This window comes from Poecile atricapillus, chromosome 36 (assembly GCF_030490865.1).
Source record: "Poecile atricapillus isolate bPoeAtr1 chromosome 36, bPoeAtr1.hap1, whole genome shotgun sequence".
Classification (NCBI taxonomy): Eukaryota; Metazoa; Chordata; class Aves; order Passeriformes; family Paridae; genus Poecile; species Poecile atricapillus.
The window spans coordinates 1,285,435-1,303,786 of NC_081284.1; the positions used below are offsets into that span (position 1 = coordinate 1,285,435).

The window sequence follows — 18,352 nt, forward strand, 5'->3', positions numbered from 1 at the left end:
ACTTTCCCATCAATTCTTTGTTTTGGAGGAGAGCAGGAGAGCAGGACATGTGCCACCTCCTCAGCAGCTGCCAGAGCGGGATGCTCACCAGCCCGCTGCTGTCTCCCAACACTGGTGTTCCCCCCGTGCCCAGAGATGAGGATCCACCTTGGGAGAGCTGTTGTGGCAGCAGGAGATGGCCCCAGCTGATGTTCCAGCCCCTCCTGAAAGGGTGCTTCCCGCAGACCATCTCATGCAGCAGGATGCCCAGGGTCCAGACGGTTGCTGCCTCGCCATGGTACCATCCGAAGTTGGTCCATTCCGGGGGTCTGTATGATCGTGTTCCTGTGGAATATGGATGGAGCTCATCAGGGGGATGCTGCTGCTCCCAGAGCCTGACCCCAGCATCCCTGGGCATGTGGGGCTACCCCAGTGGCACATGGGGTGACCTGCTGCCCTCTCGCCAGCACCTGGGACTTGTGTACAAACCCAGGGTTTGAAAAGAAGGCACTGGTGCTGGAAGAGGGCAGCAGAAACCCTGGCAAGGCCTGACCATGACACACAAAGGAAAAACCCACTCACAGTGCTGGGGAAAAACCATACCCACATCCTCCCTGCTGGCATTGCCCAAAAAATATTATGAACCTAGGCAAAGCAGGGAAGAACAGCAGGCCAAGCCCATTCTCACCTGCACACCAAACCAGCTGGTGCACAGGTCCTGGCTCCCCCTCTCTGCTACCCCCACCCACAGGGGATTTTGTCAGGCTGGCTGCCCCAGCCCCAGCCCCAGTCCTGGGAGAATCCCTGCTGCCACACCCTGGGTGGGCCATGAGATGTTGGGCCAGGAGATGCCGGGACTGGGAGCCTACCCCTGGGTGGGCTCACCTGCAAATTGTGTGTAGGCTGTGTCCTGCAGGTAGGTGCCACAGCCAAAGTCAATCAATTTTGCCACGCCGGTGTCCAGGTCTACCAGGATGTTCTCTGGTTTAATGTCTCTGTGAAGGACCCCGCAGCTGGTGCAGTGCTGCACGGCCTCCAGAACCTGCCGGAAAAGCTCCCGCGCCTCTTCCTCGGACAAGAATATCCGTGCCCGAATGTAGCGCCGCAGGTCCTCACATCGCTCTGGGCGCTCCAGCACCATTACGATGTGCTTGGGGAGCTCAAACCATTCCAGCAGTTGCACCACACCGGAGAAGCCTGTGGACACCTTGTCCAGCAGCACTATCTCCAATGGTGCGCTGGTGCCGTCGGGCTGCGGGAGGAGCACGGTGCCGTCAGTGGGGCTGAGCCCGTGCCAAGGCTCGGGGAGCCCTCAGCCAGCCCGGGATGCTCTGCACGCCCCGCTGGCCCCACGCCCGCTCTCCCCGCAGGGCTCCCGGCGACTCCCACCCTGCCGGGCCCCGGCTCATCCCCGCCCGGCACGCCCCGGCTTCTGCCGCTGGCCCCGCTCACTCACCAGCTCGCCCCAGTCCCGGATGCGGTTCCGTGGCACCTTTTTGATGGCCACCTGCAAGCCAAAGGGAGCAGCGGATTCAGCTCGCCGCCTACCGTGTCCAGCCCCATCCCACTCCTCCGCCCCCTTCGCCTTCTCCGCCCCCTCCTCCTCCTCCGCCCGCCGCTGGCTCCTCTGCTCACCGGGGCGCCATCCGAGAGCCGAGTGGCCGAGAAAACCCTGCCGAATCCGCCGCGCCCCAGCAGCGAGCCGATCCTGTAGCGCTGCTGCAGGGCCTCCTGCGCCTTCCCTGGGGAAGAGACGCGGCGGTCAGCGCTCGGCCCGGGGCCAGGAACGGCCCCCGAGCGCTCCCCGACCTCCCCGGGCCGAGCATCCGCAGGCGTCCGCTCCTTGCAACGCGACAGCGGCGGCTCGGGGCCAGCGGCCGCGCTGCCGAGCGGCGGAGCTCGGGCCGGGGAAGCCGCAGCGGAGGCGGCGGCAACGGCTGCACCGCCTGTGTCCTCCGCGGGCCCCGGGAGGAGCCGGGGCAAGGGCCAGGGCCGGGGCAGGGCTCGGAGCAGGCGGAGCCAAAGGGCGGTGATACCGCCCCAGCCCCAGGCACTGAGGCCCGCCCAGAAGCGCCAGCGCCAGCTCGGCCGGAGCCAGGCGGTGGCGAGAGCGGGACAGGACGCCCGGGGCCGCGGTCGGGGCCGGGGCCGGCGCCGGGGCCGTGGCCAGGAGCGGGCCGGGGGCATGTCCCGGGCGGGCAAGGGGAGAGGGGAACTGGTAGAGAAGGAGAACACAAAGACAGAGAGATCGGGAGTGGGTGAGGGACCGCGGGGGAGAGGGTAGAACAGAGGGATGGGGAGAGGAGAAGATACAGAGGAGAGATAAAGTAGTTTCGTTTGCTGCTTTCTCTTTGCGCTGCTGCTGCTGCCGCTGCTGCTGCTGCTGCTGCTGCTGCTGGTGCTGCCGCTGCTGCTGCAACTGAAGCACCGGGGCCGTTTGTCCCCGGGGCCGTTTGTCCGTTGCCCGCTCGGCCCTGCCCCGAGCCCCGCGCTCCCCGGGCAGCCCCCGAGCCTGGCCAAACACGGGAACTTTGCCGTGTTGAGCCAAGAGCCAGAGTCTTGATTCCTGCACAGGGGCACAGCAATGCCCTTGGCTGCTGCTGTGCCTTGTCCCTGCTGAGCGTCAAACACTGTCTGAGCACATTTCCTGTGTGAGGAGCAGGAGGTTTGGGCCCCAGGACATTCCGTCTGTGCCTCTGCCCCGCAATGGGCGGCCGTGCCCGGGGCTCTGGGCCTGCCCCGCGTGCGCTGAGCTCCCGACACTGCGGGAGCTGCCCGGGCTGGGCTCAGGTTCCCACTGGGACTGGGCAGCAGGCTGGGCTCCAGCTGGGATCAGCAGCAGCTGGAAATACCTCTGGGCATCTCCACTTTCTGCTGTTGCTCGGAAGAAGCAATGAAGCGACAAGTTCTGTTTTTTCTTTCTCCTGGTGTATTTTTTCATTTTATTTGCCACTGCAGAGGCAATTTGTGTGATGGCCTCTGTCAGTTGATTCTATTTCAGCAGCAGCAGCAACAGGGCTGTGTTTGAGCACTGCAAATGTCCGCTGTGTGGCTTTCATTCCCCTCCACTTAGTGCTCAGGGACTTGGGAGCATTCTGATCTCTACTGATCATGATGCCTGAAACAAAAATCCTGAGTTCCCCATCACAAGAGGACTCTGGGCAGCACTGATTGAAAGAGGCAATTGCAGTTGTACTGCTAAAATTCAGGTGCCAAGCAGAAGAGGGGCAAGAGCAGCCGAGATCTACAATGTCCAAGGCCAAGGCACCAAGAGCCTCCTGCTGTCACCTCAGGGTGAGTAAAACAGAGCTGAAAACAGCGCTGGAACCCGATCCTTTCTTCCTCTGAGGGCTGGCTCAGGGCAGCAGAGGCGGGCCCTGAGGAAGCCTGAGGGCTGTTTGTGGGGGATTGTTGCTGTAGTCCAGAATTGCCCTGGAAAAAGCCCTGGGAAGCCGAGGCAGGAGCAGGTGGGAAGGGCCGGCGCTGCTGCTGCTCCTGGCCGGGAGCCCCGGCCGGGCCGGGCCGGCGCCCGCTGCGCTGCGGCTGCTGCTGCTGCCAGAGCCGGGCGGGACTCGGGGACAGGGAATGGACACGGGGGGACAGCAAAGGCCTTGGGGGCTGCAGGGATGGTGGTGCTCGGGCCAGCGCCAGCACAGAGCTTCAGCCCGCAATGAACCCCGAGGGAAACGCTGGGGAAAGGCTCCATTCAGCCTTTCTTTACTCGGCGCTGTGAAGGGACGGAAATAAAAGGAGAACAAGCAGGGCCCGACCCCTTCTCCTTTGGGAGGAGCCCCGCGCCTGGGGCTGTGAGGGGCTGTGAGGGGCCATGAGGGGCTGTGAGGGGCCATGAGAGGTTCTACAGGGCCATGAGAAGTTCCATGGAGCTGTGAGGGGCAGTGAGGGGCCATGAGGAGCCTCAGCCCTGGCAGGAGGGGGTCCCACCATGTCCCCAGGGCAGGGCAGCCGTGAGGGGCTGTGAGTGCAGACGTGGCAGCAGAGCGGGCTTGGGGCACCTCTGGGAGGGGATGAGACCCTTCCCCATCTTTACATCACACCAAACCCAGCATTAACAGGATTTTCCATCTTGAGAATCCACTGGCAACTTGGAGTCAACTGTACAGTTTAATCCTGGTAGGAAGAGCAAGGGAATTTTCCCAGTGAGTGACATCCTGCCATTCTTATTAATGTTGAAGATTTAAAAGTCTAAAAATGAATAGGTATACTATTAAATATTAAGAAATACAAGACCAAGAAATAAAGCCCCAAATCCCAGCACCCTGCTCAGTAATCCGCTCTTGTCTGTAGTAACAGATTAGTAATATACAAATAAATGAAAGAGATTTCATTTATAATTCTGACTTCTTTCATTTTTTTCCCAATGTTCTGGTCCCTTTCCTCCAGGGACAATTCCTTTACTCACCCACTTTCTAATAGTTAGAAGGGAGTTAAGCACACCAGAAAAGGCAACAGCTCCTTTTTCAAAGGGAAGCAGCCACCACTCCAGGAAACCTGAATTGCCCCCAGGCACGTGTGTGCACTTGAAGGGTGAGCAGGTGTTGGGGACAGAGATCTCAAACCCCTTCTAAGGCTGTGAGAAACCCACAAGTGGCAAAGTATCATTGAGGGTCAACTCCAGCTGGATTCCATTCCCCGACACCCTCCAAATGGGCAGGCAGGGCTGGGCTCTGGCAGGGTTCAGTTTTGAGTGCCTTGTGTTCTATGGCATGGAAGTGATCCTATCAACTCTTGTACTGATGGATTGTGATATGGCTGCTGAAGGAAGAGAGGGAATCTCAGGAGACAGGAAAGACTCTTCTTCTCCTTTCTCCCTGCAGAACCCCCTCTCCAAAGAGAAATGCCTGTGCCGGGTTTCCATGGCACCCCTTCCCTCAGCCCAGTGTCTGACCCACTGTGTGCTCTGCAGGAGCCAAAGCCAGAGCAGTCCCAATATCAGTCACCACACGGTCCCCACACAGCAGGAGAAAGCACTGCTTGCAGTGGGGCTGCTGATCTGTGACCCATCCTGGTTCCATCCACCCCACTCCTCTCAGCCACAGACACCAGAAGGATCCCAGGAAAGCCACAGTGCTCTACCAGATGCCAGGAGCACTCCCTGCTGTGGCCTCAGGGATGCTGGGTGACCTCGTTGATGAGCATCTCTGACTGGTGATGGAATGTGTGGATGGAGGCCCTTGACAGGAGGTTGGTTGGGACACACACGGGGCTGAAGGAGAGATGGCAGCTGTCAGTCGGGAGGGCAGGGACCCCGCTTGTGAGTCCATTGCCTTGGACACCCTCAGCCACAGGATGTCCAAGAAGTCACACAAGGCTTTGGCACGCTCAGCCTTCTTTCCCTCAAGTTCCTTCTTTCTGTACATTTACAGCAGAGAACCTTGTTTGTTTTTAGAACTAGAACAAAGATCCCAGAGGGAACAAGCCTTGCTGGTTTTAATCAGAAGCATCAGTGAACAAAATTGTGTTTCCTTTTCTTTGGTCACATCTTTGTTCCTTCTGAGTGTTCAGGCTGGGTTGTGGGGTGTCCTCATTTGCTGCGTTTTCTGAGTTCCTCTTGGATCCTTTGGAGGGCAATAGGTTGTGCCCTCTGAGGATCCTTTGTGCTCCTTGGTGACCCAGGAGAACCTTCCAGGTGGTTTTTGGGTGAGCTGCTGCTGTGATGTCACAGGAACGTTGCCGTGTCCTTGTGGTGTTCCCGTTGCTGTGGGGCACAGAGGCCTCAGTGTCAGAGTGGTTCTGGGTGCCTGCTCATTGCCTGAGGATCCTCCTGCCTGAGGCATTCTCAGCAGCCAGTCCAGTCCAGCCCCTGACGGGTGTCCTTCTGTCCTGGCAGGGGGACAGACAGTCTGCAGACATGTGCAGCACAGCCAAAATGATCCAGCAAGTGGTTACTGCAGTTTGCACTCTGGACACTGGGGCTTCTTATGGGTATTTTTTCACCCACGCGGCCCCCTAAGTCGAGGATTTCCCCAGGTGCACCATATGTGCCTTTGGGATTGCTGTGGGCTTTCTGTTCTTCCTTTGGAATGGATGTGATTTTGAAAGAAAATTGCCATTAAGATGCCATTTCTTTGGGAGAGTTCCTGCCAACAGCTTTTTAATAAAGGGGTTGTTTCTAGCCAGCAGGGTGTGCACAGCATTTGGAATGGAGCCTGGGGGGGTTCTGTTCCTCAAGAGGAGAGTCTGTGGCAGCGGACCCTGGCACTCCCTCCATTTGCTGGTCCAGCCAAAAACTGGACACAGCCTAATATTTTGTGCTGTTCTCTTGCCTGCTGTGTGATCCAAAAGGACTGTGGCTCCAGGAGGGAAGTTGTGAGAGGAAAATGCTCTCTTGGCATTGACTTGTTGTGTGGGAGTTTCCAGCACAGGCAGCTTTTTCTCCTAACAGCGTCTGGTTCAGGTGAAGGTCACCTCACACATGGATACAGCAAAGCTCCTTCTTCAGTGAGTGGGAAAGGAACCTGTGGTGTTCAGAGATCCCAGTTGCTCCCTTTCAACACCAATATGAGCCCAGTGAGCTCCAGGATGATCCTTGTCACATGCCAGCACTCCCAGGATGGTCCCAGTTTCCTCTGGCTAGATCAGCCCAGTCAGTCCCAGTATGATGCCATTTGCCCCTAGCGTGCTCCCAGTTGCTCCCAGTTACCCCCAGTATGGGATGATGTGCAAGGTATGTTGCCAGTCACTCTCAGATACTCCCAATAGGAGTCCAGTCACTCCCAGTATAATCCAAAGATGGATGGATGGGAGGCCTCATGGAATCATGGAGACCATTGTGACACTCTAGGGCCCCATGGAACCGTGGTGACACCAAGTTGGCTGGGAGTGTTGATGTGCTGCAGGGTAGGAGGGCTCTGCACAAGGACCTGGACAGGCTGGATCCAGGGGCCAAACCCAACAAGGTGAGGTTTAACAAGTTCAAGTGCTGGGTCCTGCACTTTGGCCACAACAACCCCTGCAGTGCTCCAGGCTGGGGACAGAGTGGCTGGACAGCAGGCAGGCAGAAAGGGACCTGGGGCACTGATGGACAGCAGGCTGGGCATGAGCCATCAGTGAGCCCAGGTGGCCAAGGAGGCCAATGGCACCTGGCCTGGATCAGGAACAGTGTGGCCAGCAGGACCAGGCCAGGGATTCCCCCGCTATGCTTGGCACTGGTTGAGCTTTATCTCGAGTGCTGTGTCCAGCTCTGGGCCCCCAATTTAGGAAAGGACATGGAGGGGCTGCAGCTCTGCCTGCACAGGAGGGGCTTCACACCTGGGAGCCCGGCCCTGAGGGCAGAAGCTGTGCTGGGGGGACAGGAAAGAGGGGGCTTGTTCAGAGGGATGGGCTGCACTGCAGGGGCTCCTATGGACATCTCTAAACTCTCTCTGCTACAGGATTGCTGGGCTTTTGTTTACTCTCCTTCCCTGAGCTTGTCTCTGCTTCCTGGAGATTTTCCTCCTGCAGGTGTTTCCCTGTGTCTGATCTCTCCCTGCCAGCACCCACAGATCCCAAATCTTTGTGCACTCTCCTTGCCCTGACAGAACCCTGCCTGTTTGCAGGGCTCTGGCTGGGGGCAGGTTCTGTTTGCAGCTTGGAGAAAGGACAGCTCAAACTAAGGCTGATGGGTCCAGCAAAGGTGATGCTGGTGCTGTCCATGGGCAGAGTGGCTGAATGCACATTAGGAATCTCCCATGAGCCTATTGATCACTAAAAGTAACAGTTTGGATGTCTCAGGCACTTGTCAAAATTCATAATACCTTTATTATTTGTCCCCCTCCTCCCTGCCTTTCTCCAATGGTAGGAAACTGAATACAAAGTCTTAAGAAATGTCCTAATTTTTATCAAAATCCTTGTCTTGGAAATATTCTATGACTGATCAGAAGCCCTCAGCATGTCAGAGCTTCATGAGCATTCACCTCCCCTACACCAGAAATACTCAGAGTTGTACTCACAGGGTCTGTAGGCACTGGCATGTTCCAGCTTTAGGAGATGGCTCCAGGAGCTGCAGCTGCATTGTTCTGCAGCCAGAGGCTTCCTGTGTCAAGGGCTGGGAGGGATTGTGCCCCAGGCACTTCTCAGCACCTTCCCAGCCCTGACTGATTGAAGCTCTCTGTGCCTCTGGGCTGTGCCCGGGGTGGCTGCAGGCAGTGCCCCAGCCCTGCTGGGCTGGGAGAAGAGCTGCTGAGCAAGAGAAATGTGCTTTTGAAGCTTTTCCTAGTTTTCATGATCATCCTCTGTGCTGGGAGCCTGGCCCAGCTCAGCAGCACAGACACAGCAGCAGGACTTTAATGACCCTCTTGGGGCTTTGTGCTGAACATCAGTCCCTGAGAGGGAGGGGAAGAAACCTCTCAAGAACTCCGAGTTAGAATCCAACTCCAAAGTTTCTTTTACCTTTAATGGGTCACACTGAGGGATGTGACTGAGAAAGTGTCCCCAGGCTCCAGGCAGAGCAGAGAACAGGAGGCACTGATGACAGGTGGGGACAAAGAGAAGCCAAGTCTTGGTGCCCTGGGCCACAGCAGCCTCTGTGCCACCAAGGGCTGTGAGGAGACACCTTGTCCTGAGGCCCTGGGGCCTCCTGGCACAGCCCCAGCAAGGCTGGCCACTGTCACCCCCTTGGCCTGCCCTCAGCATCCCCCCTAGCCCACATGCCAGTGGCCTCAGGGATCTGCTGGAAGGAGTCCCTGGGGAGCCTTGCTCAGGAATGACCCTGGGGGGCTCCTTCATGCTCCCAGGGACTGCAGCTTTTTCAAAGCACTTTGGCTTTTGCTTTTGCCTTGGAGTCTCTGAGAGGTTTGTGCAATCATGATCTCCAATTATCTGCCTGTATTTAGTCCATTGAGAGGCTTTGTCAGTAACAACACTCAGTGGGGCTCATTAATGCTTCAAGGTACTTCAGCTTCTTAAGGCACTTTCCTTTCTGCTTCACACACTGAATCTCTGAGAAGTTTGTGCAATCATGGCCCCAATTATCTGCTTTAATGAGTCCCTTGGGAGCTTTGCATTGACACTCAGTGGGGCTCATCAATACTTTGAGATACTCAGGTTTTTTTCACCTACTTTGGATTTTCCTTTCCACACTGAGTCTGAGAGGTTTTTGTGCAATCTTGGCCTCTAATTTTCTCCTCCAAGGAGTCCATGGGGAGCCTGTGTTGGGGATGGACCTCAGTGGGACCCATTAATGAAATGAGATACTTTGGGTTTTTTCTGACTTGGACTCCTGGAAAGGTTTGTGCAATCTCCTCTCAGGCACTGAGGTTCAAGGGCTCTGCTCCAAATGCACCATGGGGCTCATTAGGATCAAGCAAGTCCTAACAAACCATGGCTCTGCCTTGATTTCCCTCTGCAAACTTACTTCCTAGGACTGTGCCAGGCATGGCCTCCCTTCCTGCAGCAGAGGCTGCCCACGAGCCACTGTTTCCTCTGGGAAATGCCACCTTCAGCACAGCCTCTCCTTCCGTCTCTGGAGAAAGGAAGAGGGACACATGGATCAGGTGGGGCTGTTCCCCAACAGGAAGGTGGCATCTTCAGGAGGCAATACTTGTCAAAGTCATGGATGAGGTTCAGGAAGTCATCCAAGATTTGGAGCCAGGACAGGGCCTTCCCTCCTCCAAAGAGCTGCCATTCCAGATCTACGCCAAGACTGGGAAATTGCAGGGGATCTCAGGGTGGGAATGTCCCGTGCTGCAGTTTGGGATCCCTGTCAGCTGATGCCAAATGCCTTCCTGCAGAGGCTGGGGAGAAGCTGCAGCCAGGCCAGGCTGGGAAACAGCCCTGCAAGGCCTGAAAGCAGCAGTGGGGCAGAGAGGCTGCCATGGATCCCTTCCCTCTGTGCCGGGCATGGCGTGTCCAGATGTGCAGAGAAAGCCCCCAGCTGCTGAGTCTCAGGAGAACGCTGAGAGACATGGACCCACCACAGCATCTCTCCAGACCACTCATCCTCTTGTCTCCTGTAGGTTTGTTCCTCCCTCTAGAAGGACTTTAACACAAAGTATTTCCATTTCAGATGAATGGATCCCACAAAACCAGGGCTCAGCCTGTGGGATCAGCAGGGACACACCACTCACCCCTGTGATGGGAGCTGGGCTTGTGTGCAGCAACCAGCAAAGGAGCTGGGAAAGTCCTCACTGCAGACACACCTGTAAGTCAACAGCCCCAGCAGCTTCTGTCACCTTGTTCCTGACAGGTTGTCAATGATTATTCCTTGTTGGGACAGTGAGAACACACCTGCATGGGGCTCCAGAGGCTGAAAGTCTTCATGAAGCCAAGCTGCTGGAGAAGCCTTCCTACCACCTTCATCAGGAAAGGAGCACAGATCAGAACCATTCCATGGTGGGCTGGAATCCCCTTCTGCCTTAGGGGACTGGGCACTGCAAGGGGGTTGGGGGAAGGCCATGGGAGCCAGATGTCAGTGGACATGGCCAAAGCTGCAGAGGGGCCTGCAGAGCTCTGGGCTGGCTCTGGTCATTCTCCATCCTCTTTGCAGACCCTGTGCAACATCCCTGGAGGGGTGGCAGGACCAGCCCAGGGTCCCTGGGGCCTCTCTCCCTCCCACAGAGGAAACCTTCCCTAAAGCCCTGGGGAAAACCATCCCCAGCACTTCCCAGGGAGAAGGGAGCACTGTCCCAAGGAAGGGGAGCCAGGCCACCGGCTAACCTGCTCACCATGCTCACCACGGAGCAGCCTGGGCAGCCCTGTCAGGCAGGGTCACTGCCAGGAGGAGCAGGAGGAGGAGGAGAAGAGCAAGGACCATGGTGCCTTTCTCTCTGCCAGTCCCACAGCTCTTGCTGTCACCACTGTCCTGACACCGCTGTCCCAATGTCAGCACCGCTGCTGCCGCCACCGCTGCTGCAACAGTCGTGGTCAAGGACTGACAGATCTGTCCTTGTGGTGCTGTGCAACCACGGGGCTCTGGGACCTCTGTGACCTCAGAGCCTGCTGTGACCTCATGGCCAGCGTGGAATTGTGTGGGGAGTGGGATCTGCCTTGTTCACTAGGGAGTTCATCCTGCCCTGCAGCTCTGTCCAAGGGCTGTGACACGGTCCCAGCCCAGCTGATCCCACAGGCTGGGGGATGAAGGGATGGAGAGCAGCCCTGCTGAGAAGGACTTGTGGCTGCTGCAGGGTGAGAGGCTGGACATGAGCCAGCCATGTGCCTCCAAAGGAGGGTGCCCAGCAGCTTGAAGGAGGTGATTCCACCACCCCTCTGCTCTGGTGTGAGCCCACTTGGAGTATTGCATCCACCTCTGGGTGCCCAACCCAGGAAGGACATGGTCCTGTTGGAGCTAGTCCAGAGAAGGGACAGAATGCTCTGAGGGCTGGAGCCCCTCTGCTTTGGAGACAGGCTGGGATAGCTGGGGGTGTTCAGCCGGGAAGGGAGAAGGCTCCACACAGACCTGATTGCTACCTTTCAGTACTTTAAGGGGGCTTGTAAAAAAGACAAGATAGAATTTTTAGTAGGGCCTGTTGTGACAAGACTGAGGGGGAATGTTTGCAATCTAAAAGATGGGAGATTCAGACTAGACATAAGAAAGACATTTTTTACACTGTGGGTTTTGAAACCCTGGCACAGGTTGCCCAGAGAGGTGGGCATCCATCCCTGCTGACATTCAAGCTCATGCTCTGAGCAACCTGATCCAAAGGTGTCCCTGCTCTCTGCAGGGCATTGGACTCGATGGCCTTTAAATGTCCCTTCCAAGCCAAGCCATTCTGTGCTGCTGTGCACCAGCAGAGCAGTGCTGGAATAATGCTGGGGTGATGATGCTGGCACCTGTGTTTTGGTAGTGATGCCATTTAGCTGTTGGCCAAGAGAGGATTGATGGGCTGCACAGTGAAGTCTTCAAAGAACAGCGTGCTCATGGAGAAACAGGAGAGGAACATGGCTTCCAGTTCACATAAATGCCAGCATTTTGCTGCCCATTCCTTGTTAAGAAATAAAGGAATGTCCTGCAAATCTCTTCAAGGTGGGTGCACTCTTGGCTCTATCAGTACTTGTGTTCTGTAAAACAGGTGAGTTGTTACAGCTTCTTGCCCCATTTATCACTGGATAAAACCCAAATACTGCATTGCTCCATGTCTACTTTCTTCCAAGTAAAGGCAGATTTTGTTCATTCTTCAGTGGGACATATTCATCTGTTGACAAGCAAATTCTCCTTGCCATTCACACAATGTTGATTTGCTCTAATCCGATTGTAATTAACATCTACCTCTCACTGTAATTAAGGCTGATGGATTGTGAGGCAAAGTGTTGCATAATTTGCCCTGGAGAGAGTTTTTTTCTAATTCAATGACATTTGAAGACAGGTGTAGCCTACCATACTTCTGGCATACGAGAAATGAAAAAACAACCTTTGAAACAGGATTCTGCTTTCTTCCTCCTCTTCCTCCCAGGAATTTAATCCCTGAAGTCTGAACTCTTCAGCTGCCTCACAAACATTATTTCAATTCACACAGGCATCCATGAAGTGAGCAACATATCAGGACTGTGGCTGAGAAGCTTGAAGCAATGTAGGTTTAGAGCAGCAAAAATAATAATCCATTTCCCAGGTTAAGCCAAGCAATTCCCAAATAACTCTACCTCTCCTCAGGGATGTTTCCAAAAGTATCATAGTAAAAGCTGGGAGCAGGGAGAGAGAATGTCAACAAAATTAAAAATACAGCTATCTGAGATCTTTTTATTCCTACGAAAACAGAGTCAAAATTGTTTATAAATGGAAGATTAACTAAGAAGTGAACAACAGATTGTCAAAATAACTGCTTGGGAAACAAAAATACCTAACTTCAAATAAGTTTACATGTGGATTTATAAGAAAACAAAAATACCGAGAGAAAAAACAGACCTACCAAATCTAAAACCGGTAACACTGTCTCATCTGTCTGAAAGAAAAACAAAGAAAACAAAACAAAAAAAAATTTGAAAATAATCAGATTCTCAAGACCATTACTATATACAAGACACTCCAGGTAGTGGGAATAAACCAAGGAACTTTTTGACAGTTTTTTTTTTCTCCTTGGGCTGGGGGAGCTGTCACAGGGCAGGTCGGGTCGGGGGTGGCAGTGGCTGCTCAGGGATGGGTTTGGCCCAGGTCCCTGGAAGGAGCCACTGCCCAAGCAGCTGCGCTGACCCTGGGCTCTGCTCTCAGCCTTCTGGGCTCTGTTGGGTGGCACAGCCTGTGCCAAGGGGTGGCAAGGTGCCTGCAGGCCCCAGCTCTGGGGAAACAGAGACCATCCTGGCCGTATCCAGTGTGCTGCCAGCTCAGCAGTGGAGCACAGCACGGGCTCACACTGCCCATTGCTCCCACAGATGCAGCCAGCACCACCAGACAAGCTAACAATATCTGGAGAAGCATGAGAAGAGTTTTCTGCAGGGGAACACAGTGTTTGATTAAGTTAATGGCCATTGTGGCTGGTGGAGCACTTTTCCTGCTGATGTGCTATGCTGGAATCTGGTATTGCTGGAAGAGAAAAGGGTGAGTGTTTTGCTGATCTTGGCCTCAAACAGCTTCTTGAAAGGCTGCTCACAGTCAGGAAACATTCCCAGTGAGGCTGCTGTGGACTTGTGGCTAGTCCTTGGTTGCCCAAATCACTCTGCTGAGAGTTCTGCTGCTGCCCAGGGCTTTCACTGGCCTCTTAATTGCTGGGCCTTGTCCTGGGGAGCCCGCTGGGGCTGCAGCCAGTGCTGGCTCCCACTGAGGCTGCCTGGCCAAGAGCAGCCCCAGGAGCAGCGGGCAGAGGCAAAGCAAGGTGGGCAGGAGAAAGAGCAGAGACGAGATTGCCCTTGAAAGGCAGAGGCGTTCTGGGGCCCGCTCCTGGCCAGGGACCCTGCCCAGAGCCATCCCCTGCTCACCGGGGACATGAAGGTGTCAGGAAAATTAATCCACAAACACCAGAGGTTGATGTCGAAAAAGAGACAGAACAGTCCTTTCACTTTATTTGAATAAAGGGAGAGGCCATGGGGCATTCCCCTGGGGTCTCTCAAATTTTTGGAGGACGCAGCCTCCTTTTTATCCTAATTTCCCGGCCACACGTCCCTCTCTCTTTCCCCACTGGCTGAAGTACTTGAGAGGTACAGACTTCCCAGAGTGCCTGATACCTAACATTCAACTCTAATGTATAAGCCTCCCTCTTAATTTTTAATTCTCAGAAACTTATGCTGTTTCCCCATTGTTTCTTTTGTATTTCAGTATCCAGTTTCATTTATCAGCAAACCTACAGTTTGTATGTATAGGCAAATATCTTTTTTCCATTCATCCATTACTGGAATCTTTCCCATTGTTTCTTTTATATCTCAGTGCTAGTTTTATCTACCAGCAGACCCACGGCTGGTTTGTAAAGACAAATCTCTCATTCCTATCAATCTTTTTTAATTTTTTTAATAATTGTCTTTACAAACATTAGTTATCATTGACTCATTGACTTAATTTCTTGTTCCTGGTTATTTTTTTTTGTTTTGGAATTATTTGCAGTGACATCAATTTCTGCCCTTTTGTAGCTATTCCTGCATTAGCAGGGATGGCTACTACCGGCATCCTTTCCATCACATGTTGAGTAAGTTGTACTAAGCAAGGGATCATGTGTGCTAAAAAGATTAGACTTGCTACAGCACAAGAAAAAGCATTTGTTAAACCCATAGTTTACTAGGTAACCACGAAAACACATCTTATTCTCATTCTTTCCATGTTTGGACTGGCACATGAATTAACTTACTTATTGCTTTTTAATTTGTTTCACCACCCTTTATCTATCATTTAATTAGCCACACACTCTCCCTTCTTCTGCTGATAGTATTTGCATTTCTTAGCTGTCTCATGAGCTTTCTACCTGCAGTTACATTTTAGATCTGTTTTGTTAGATCTGGACCAGAGCCTATTACAAAGAGTTCAAGTTTCGTTTCGGTGTTACTACTTCCACTGATAGTCAGGGAAAATGTGTGTCCTCTTTGTGGAATTGTTTTGAGGGCAGCTTAAAAATAAGGTGTCCAAAATGCCTTCTCTTTCCCCACTGCTTCACAGCCTTCAAAATCTTTTTGGTAATTATGGAAGGAACACCTTGCTTAGCTACTATTAGTGAGCTTAACATGTGTTTGATTCTATTTGCTGTGATATCTGAAACAATTATAAGGAGGGCACTTGGGGGTCTAACAATCTAAACCTAAAGTCTAGTCACAAACATTTTTTCCCACGTATATGCTTCTTGTTCTATTTAGACAAGAAATGCTTTTTTCAGAAGAATGAAGCCACCATGGATTTCCTTCTTCATCTCAAAATCTTGTTTATTATGGACCTAACTGACTGTTTAGCTTTGACTGGGCTGGCCACCCACAGCCGGTTTTCAGATCTTCCTGGCCTTCCACAGACTTCACAATTTATAAGGTTAAAGGTTTTTCCTACTTCTTCTCTTAAGGTTAAAAATTGCTTTTCTACTTTTGGCTTCAATTTCAACTGGCTGACAATATAAAGGTAAGATTATTAAGGCAAACATTTTAATGGTGACATTTAATTTCCTAACTTAATTTTTACTTTCACGTTGTCTTCTGCACTACCTGTGGTGAGTGAAGGCACAGAAAGATCCTAACATGAAGAAAACAATGACAGCAAGGATTGGCCTCTAATGACTGGAGATTTGGGAGAAGTGATGCCCACACAAACTATTTCAGCAGCCAGTTGGTGGGAGGCACACGGGGCTTCCCCCAACGTTGATGTCCTGGCTACTGCTCCAGTCCCCTCTTGTGGAGCATCAGTGGCAGCCTGCTGAGCTTCTCCTCTAGCTGAGATGTCTGAATTTCTGGGGCCTTAGAGACCTTGACTCGAGTGTGATGGGTCTGCCCGTGTTCAGCTCTCTTGACAGCTGTTTCTGTGCTCAGCAACACTTGCACAGGTCTGCGCTACTTTGCTGCTGGTGGTGCTTCTTTCTACTCCTTCACTAGGATTCAATCTCCTGGCTGGATGTTGTGAACAGCAAAGTCTAACGGCAAGGTCTGTGCTCGCTGAGCTTCTTCTCAAAGAGATTTCACAAGAGATAGTATCCGGGCTACAAACAGTTTCCAATATATATCACTTATCTCTACCTGCCCACAAGGCTGAGAATTACAAGGATAAGGAATTCTAAACATCAATTCAAAGGGAGATAATTGAGTATCCTCCCTGGGTCTGGCCCTTGTTTTTGCTAAAGCCAGTGGCAAGAGCCGTACTGACAGCATCTTAGTTTTTATTACTAGCTTCAGAAGGTGTTTCTTTATTTCTCCATTTATCCTTTCAATCCGGCCTGAACTCTGGGGGTGCCAGGTGTGGATATGGAGGAGCCCGCTGGGCCCGAGATACTGGCCCTCCCCTGGAGAGGAGACACTTCTCTGTAAGAGCGACACAATGTCGCTCCCAGGGGTCTTTGAGTTAGTTATGTTAAACTGTTGTGTTTCATTGGTGTTCCCCCCTGCTGTCCCACCCCGATACAGGTATCTCGGGCTTCCCCCTGCCCCTCTCCTTCCCCATAAATATCCCGGGTTTTCCTCTGTTCGGGAGATTCGCTGTTACCGGCACCCTTCGCCGAAGCTTTGCCTGAATAAAGGCTTGTGCCTCGGTGGAACGCTGGACCAGCTGTCTCGTCCCTGCTTCCTGTGTTGCCTGCCCGCCGCTGCTGCCGAGCTGAGCTGAGCTGAGCTGAAATCACTATACTATTACTGAGCTGAGCTAGAATCACTCGACTGCTCGAAGCTGCTCACATGCGCTTCGGGCCAGCCTTTCTCAAGGCTGCTTCTGGAGAAGTCACGGTGCTCCGGGCTTTCCGCCGCTGCGGCAAGTGGCGACCCGAACGTGGGGCTTTGAAGAAGCCCTGAAGAAGCGTCCGCCCGCACCTTCAGCTGCGAGGCGAGCTGCCGTTGGAGCCGCCACCCCTCGAGGAAGCTTGCTTGCGTTCTAGCAAGAAGCGATCCAAGAGGCTGCGACCAGGACCCTCGCTGACCATCTGGGGCAAGGGAAAGCCCCTGAGGACCGGTCGCCAGGTGACCACCCACCCAGCAGCTTTGTTTTCGCCCGCCGGCATCTGCCGAAGAGAAATTGTAAGTCTATCCCGTGAAAGGTTCTTTTTTTCGGGCCTTTTTTCTTTTTTTTGCTGTTTTACTGCTGGGTGGGGAGTGAAAAAGGATGGGGAATGAGTCCTCTGTATTGAGGCTGACCCCACCTGAGAGGGACTTTTATATCCAAGTTGTAACTACCTTAAAAGCGTGAAATTTCAAGTTTTCTAAAGGGGATTTAAAAAGATTTATTCATTGGGTTTTTAAGCATTTTAAGATTAATTCAGACTCTGCTAAATCAGGAATTTTTTGGGATAATGTGGGGAGAAAGTTATATACAGTTCAAGCTAAAGGGGATTTTTCTGTTGCAAAGTTTTTTCCTGTGTTTCAAAATATTATTTTCTCATTGGAAAAAGAGGGAAAAAAAGAAGAGGGAGTTTTGAGTCCCCAGTTAAATCCCCCAACCCCGTCAGCCCCTCCAGGTGTCCCTGAACCCCTTTCCCTATCTGAGAGCCAGTCGGCGGGTGGACGTTGCCCCCAGGCACAGGGCTGCTGCCGTCTCCCTGACACCCCCCCACTGTCTCTCTACCCGCACCAGAGTGGCAGTGGCCATGCCGCTCTGGGTCTTTCCTCTACCCTCTCTCCTATGCCCTCACACCCGGTTGTGTCCCCCCCAGTTCCTAGCGTTAGCACAGATGGCGCCGGCAGCGTGGCCAGCCCCGCCATTTTGTCCCACTCCCACCCCGGTTTTCCCGCCCTCGATGCCCAAAATGGCCACTTTCCCGCCTTCACCCCTTCTCTTCCTGCCGCGTCCTGCGGCTCCTCCACCCCCACTGCGTCGTTGGGTGTAACCGCGTCGGGCCCTCCCCCATCCATCAGGAAACCCCTCCCCATCGCGGGCCCCGCTCCTGTCCCTTTGTGCCGGGGCCCCGTCCCCAGCGGCGCGCCCGCTCCAGGGTCCCAGTGCCCCGGAGGTCGGGACGGCTCCGGCCGGAGCGGGGCCATCTCGGCTTCCCCACCCGGCCACAAAAGGGCCAGCTCTAGACACCTGAGCCGGCCCCGCGCTGCCACCAAACACCCCCCATCTCCACTAGGAGATGAGAGCAGTGAATCTTCTTATTCAGATTCTGAGTATGAAGATCACTGGGCCGAGGTGCAGAGGGAAGCCACACGGGCGGGGAACTCAGCTCTGTCCCAGAAAATACTTGCCTTTCCTGTAATAATGAGGAGAGACAGGACAGGGGCACAGGTTGCTGCATGGGAATCCCTTCACTACAGGGAACTGCAGGAACTTTGCAAAGCTGCCGAGGAACATGGCAGGAGTTCACATTTTTTTAAACACTTGCTAGAAGCTTCCTTCTCTGCCCAC

The 18,352-nt window shown here is 53.6% G+C and overlaps 1 protein-coding gene across 1 annotated transcript; it reads right to left on the reverse strand.

Moving 5' to 3' along the window:
• Positions 1 to 880: 880 nt before the first annotated feature.
• LOC131590997 (serine/threonine-protein kinase pim-1-like) lies at positions 881 to 17,877 on the reverse strand (the record flags this gene model as incomplete). Its single annotated transcript, XM_058861416.1, has 5 exons — positions 17,776 to 17,877; positions 2,016 to 2,194; positions 1,615 to 1,747; positions 1,436 to 1,486; positions 881 to 1,231 (listed from the first exon to the last, which is right to left on the reverse strand). Coding segments are annotated over exons 1-5 (816 nt in total), but the record flags the coding sequence as incomplete, so codon positions are not given.
• Positions 17,878 to 18,352: the final 475 nt, after the last annotated feature.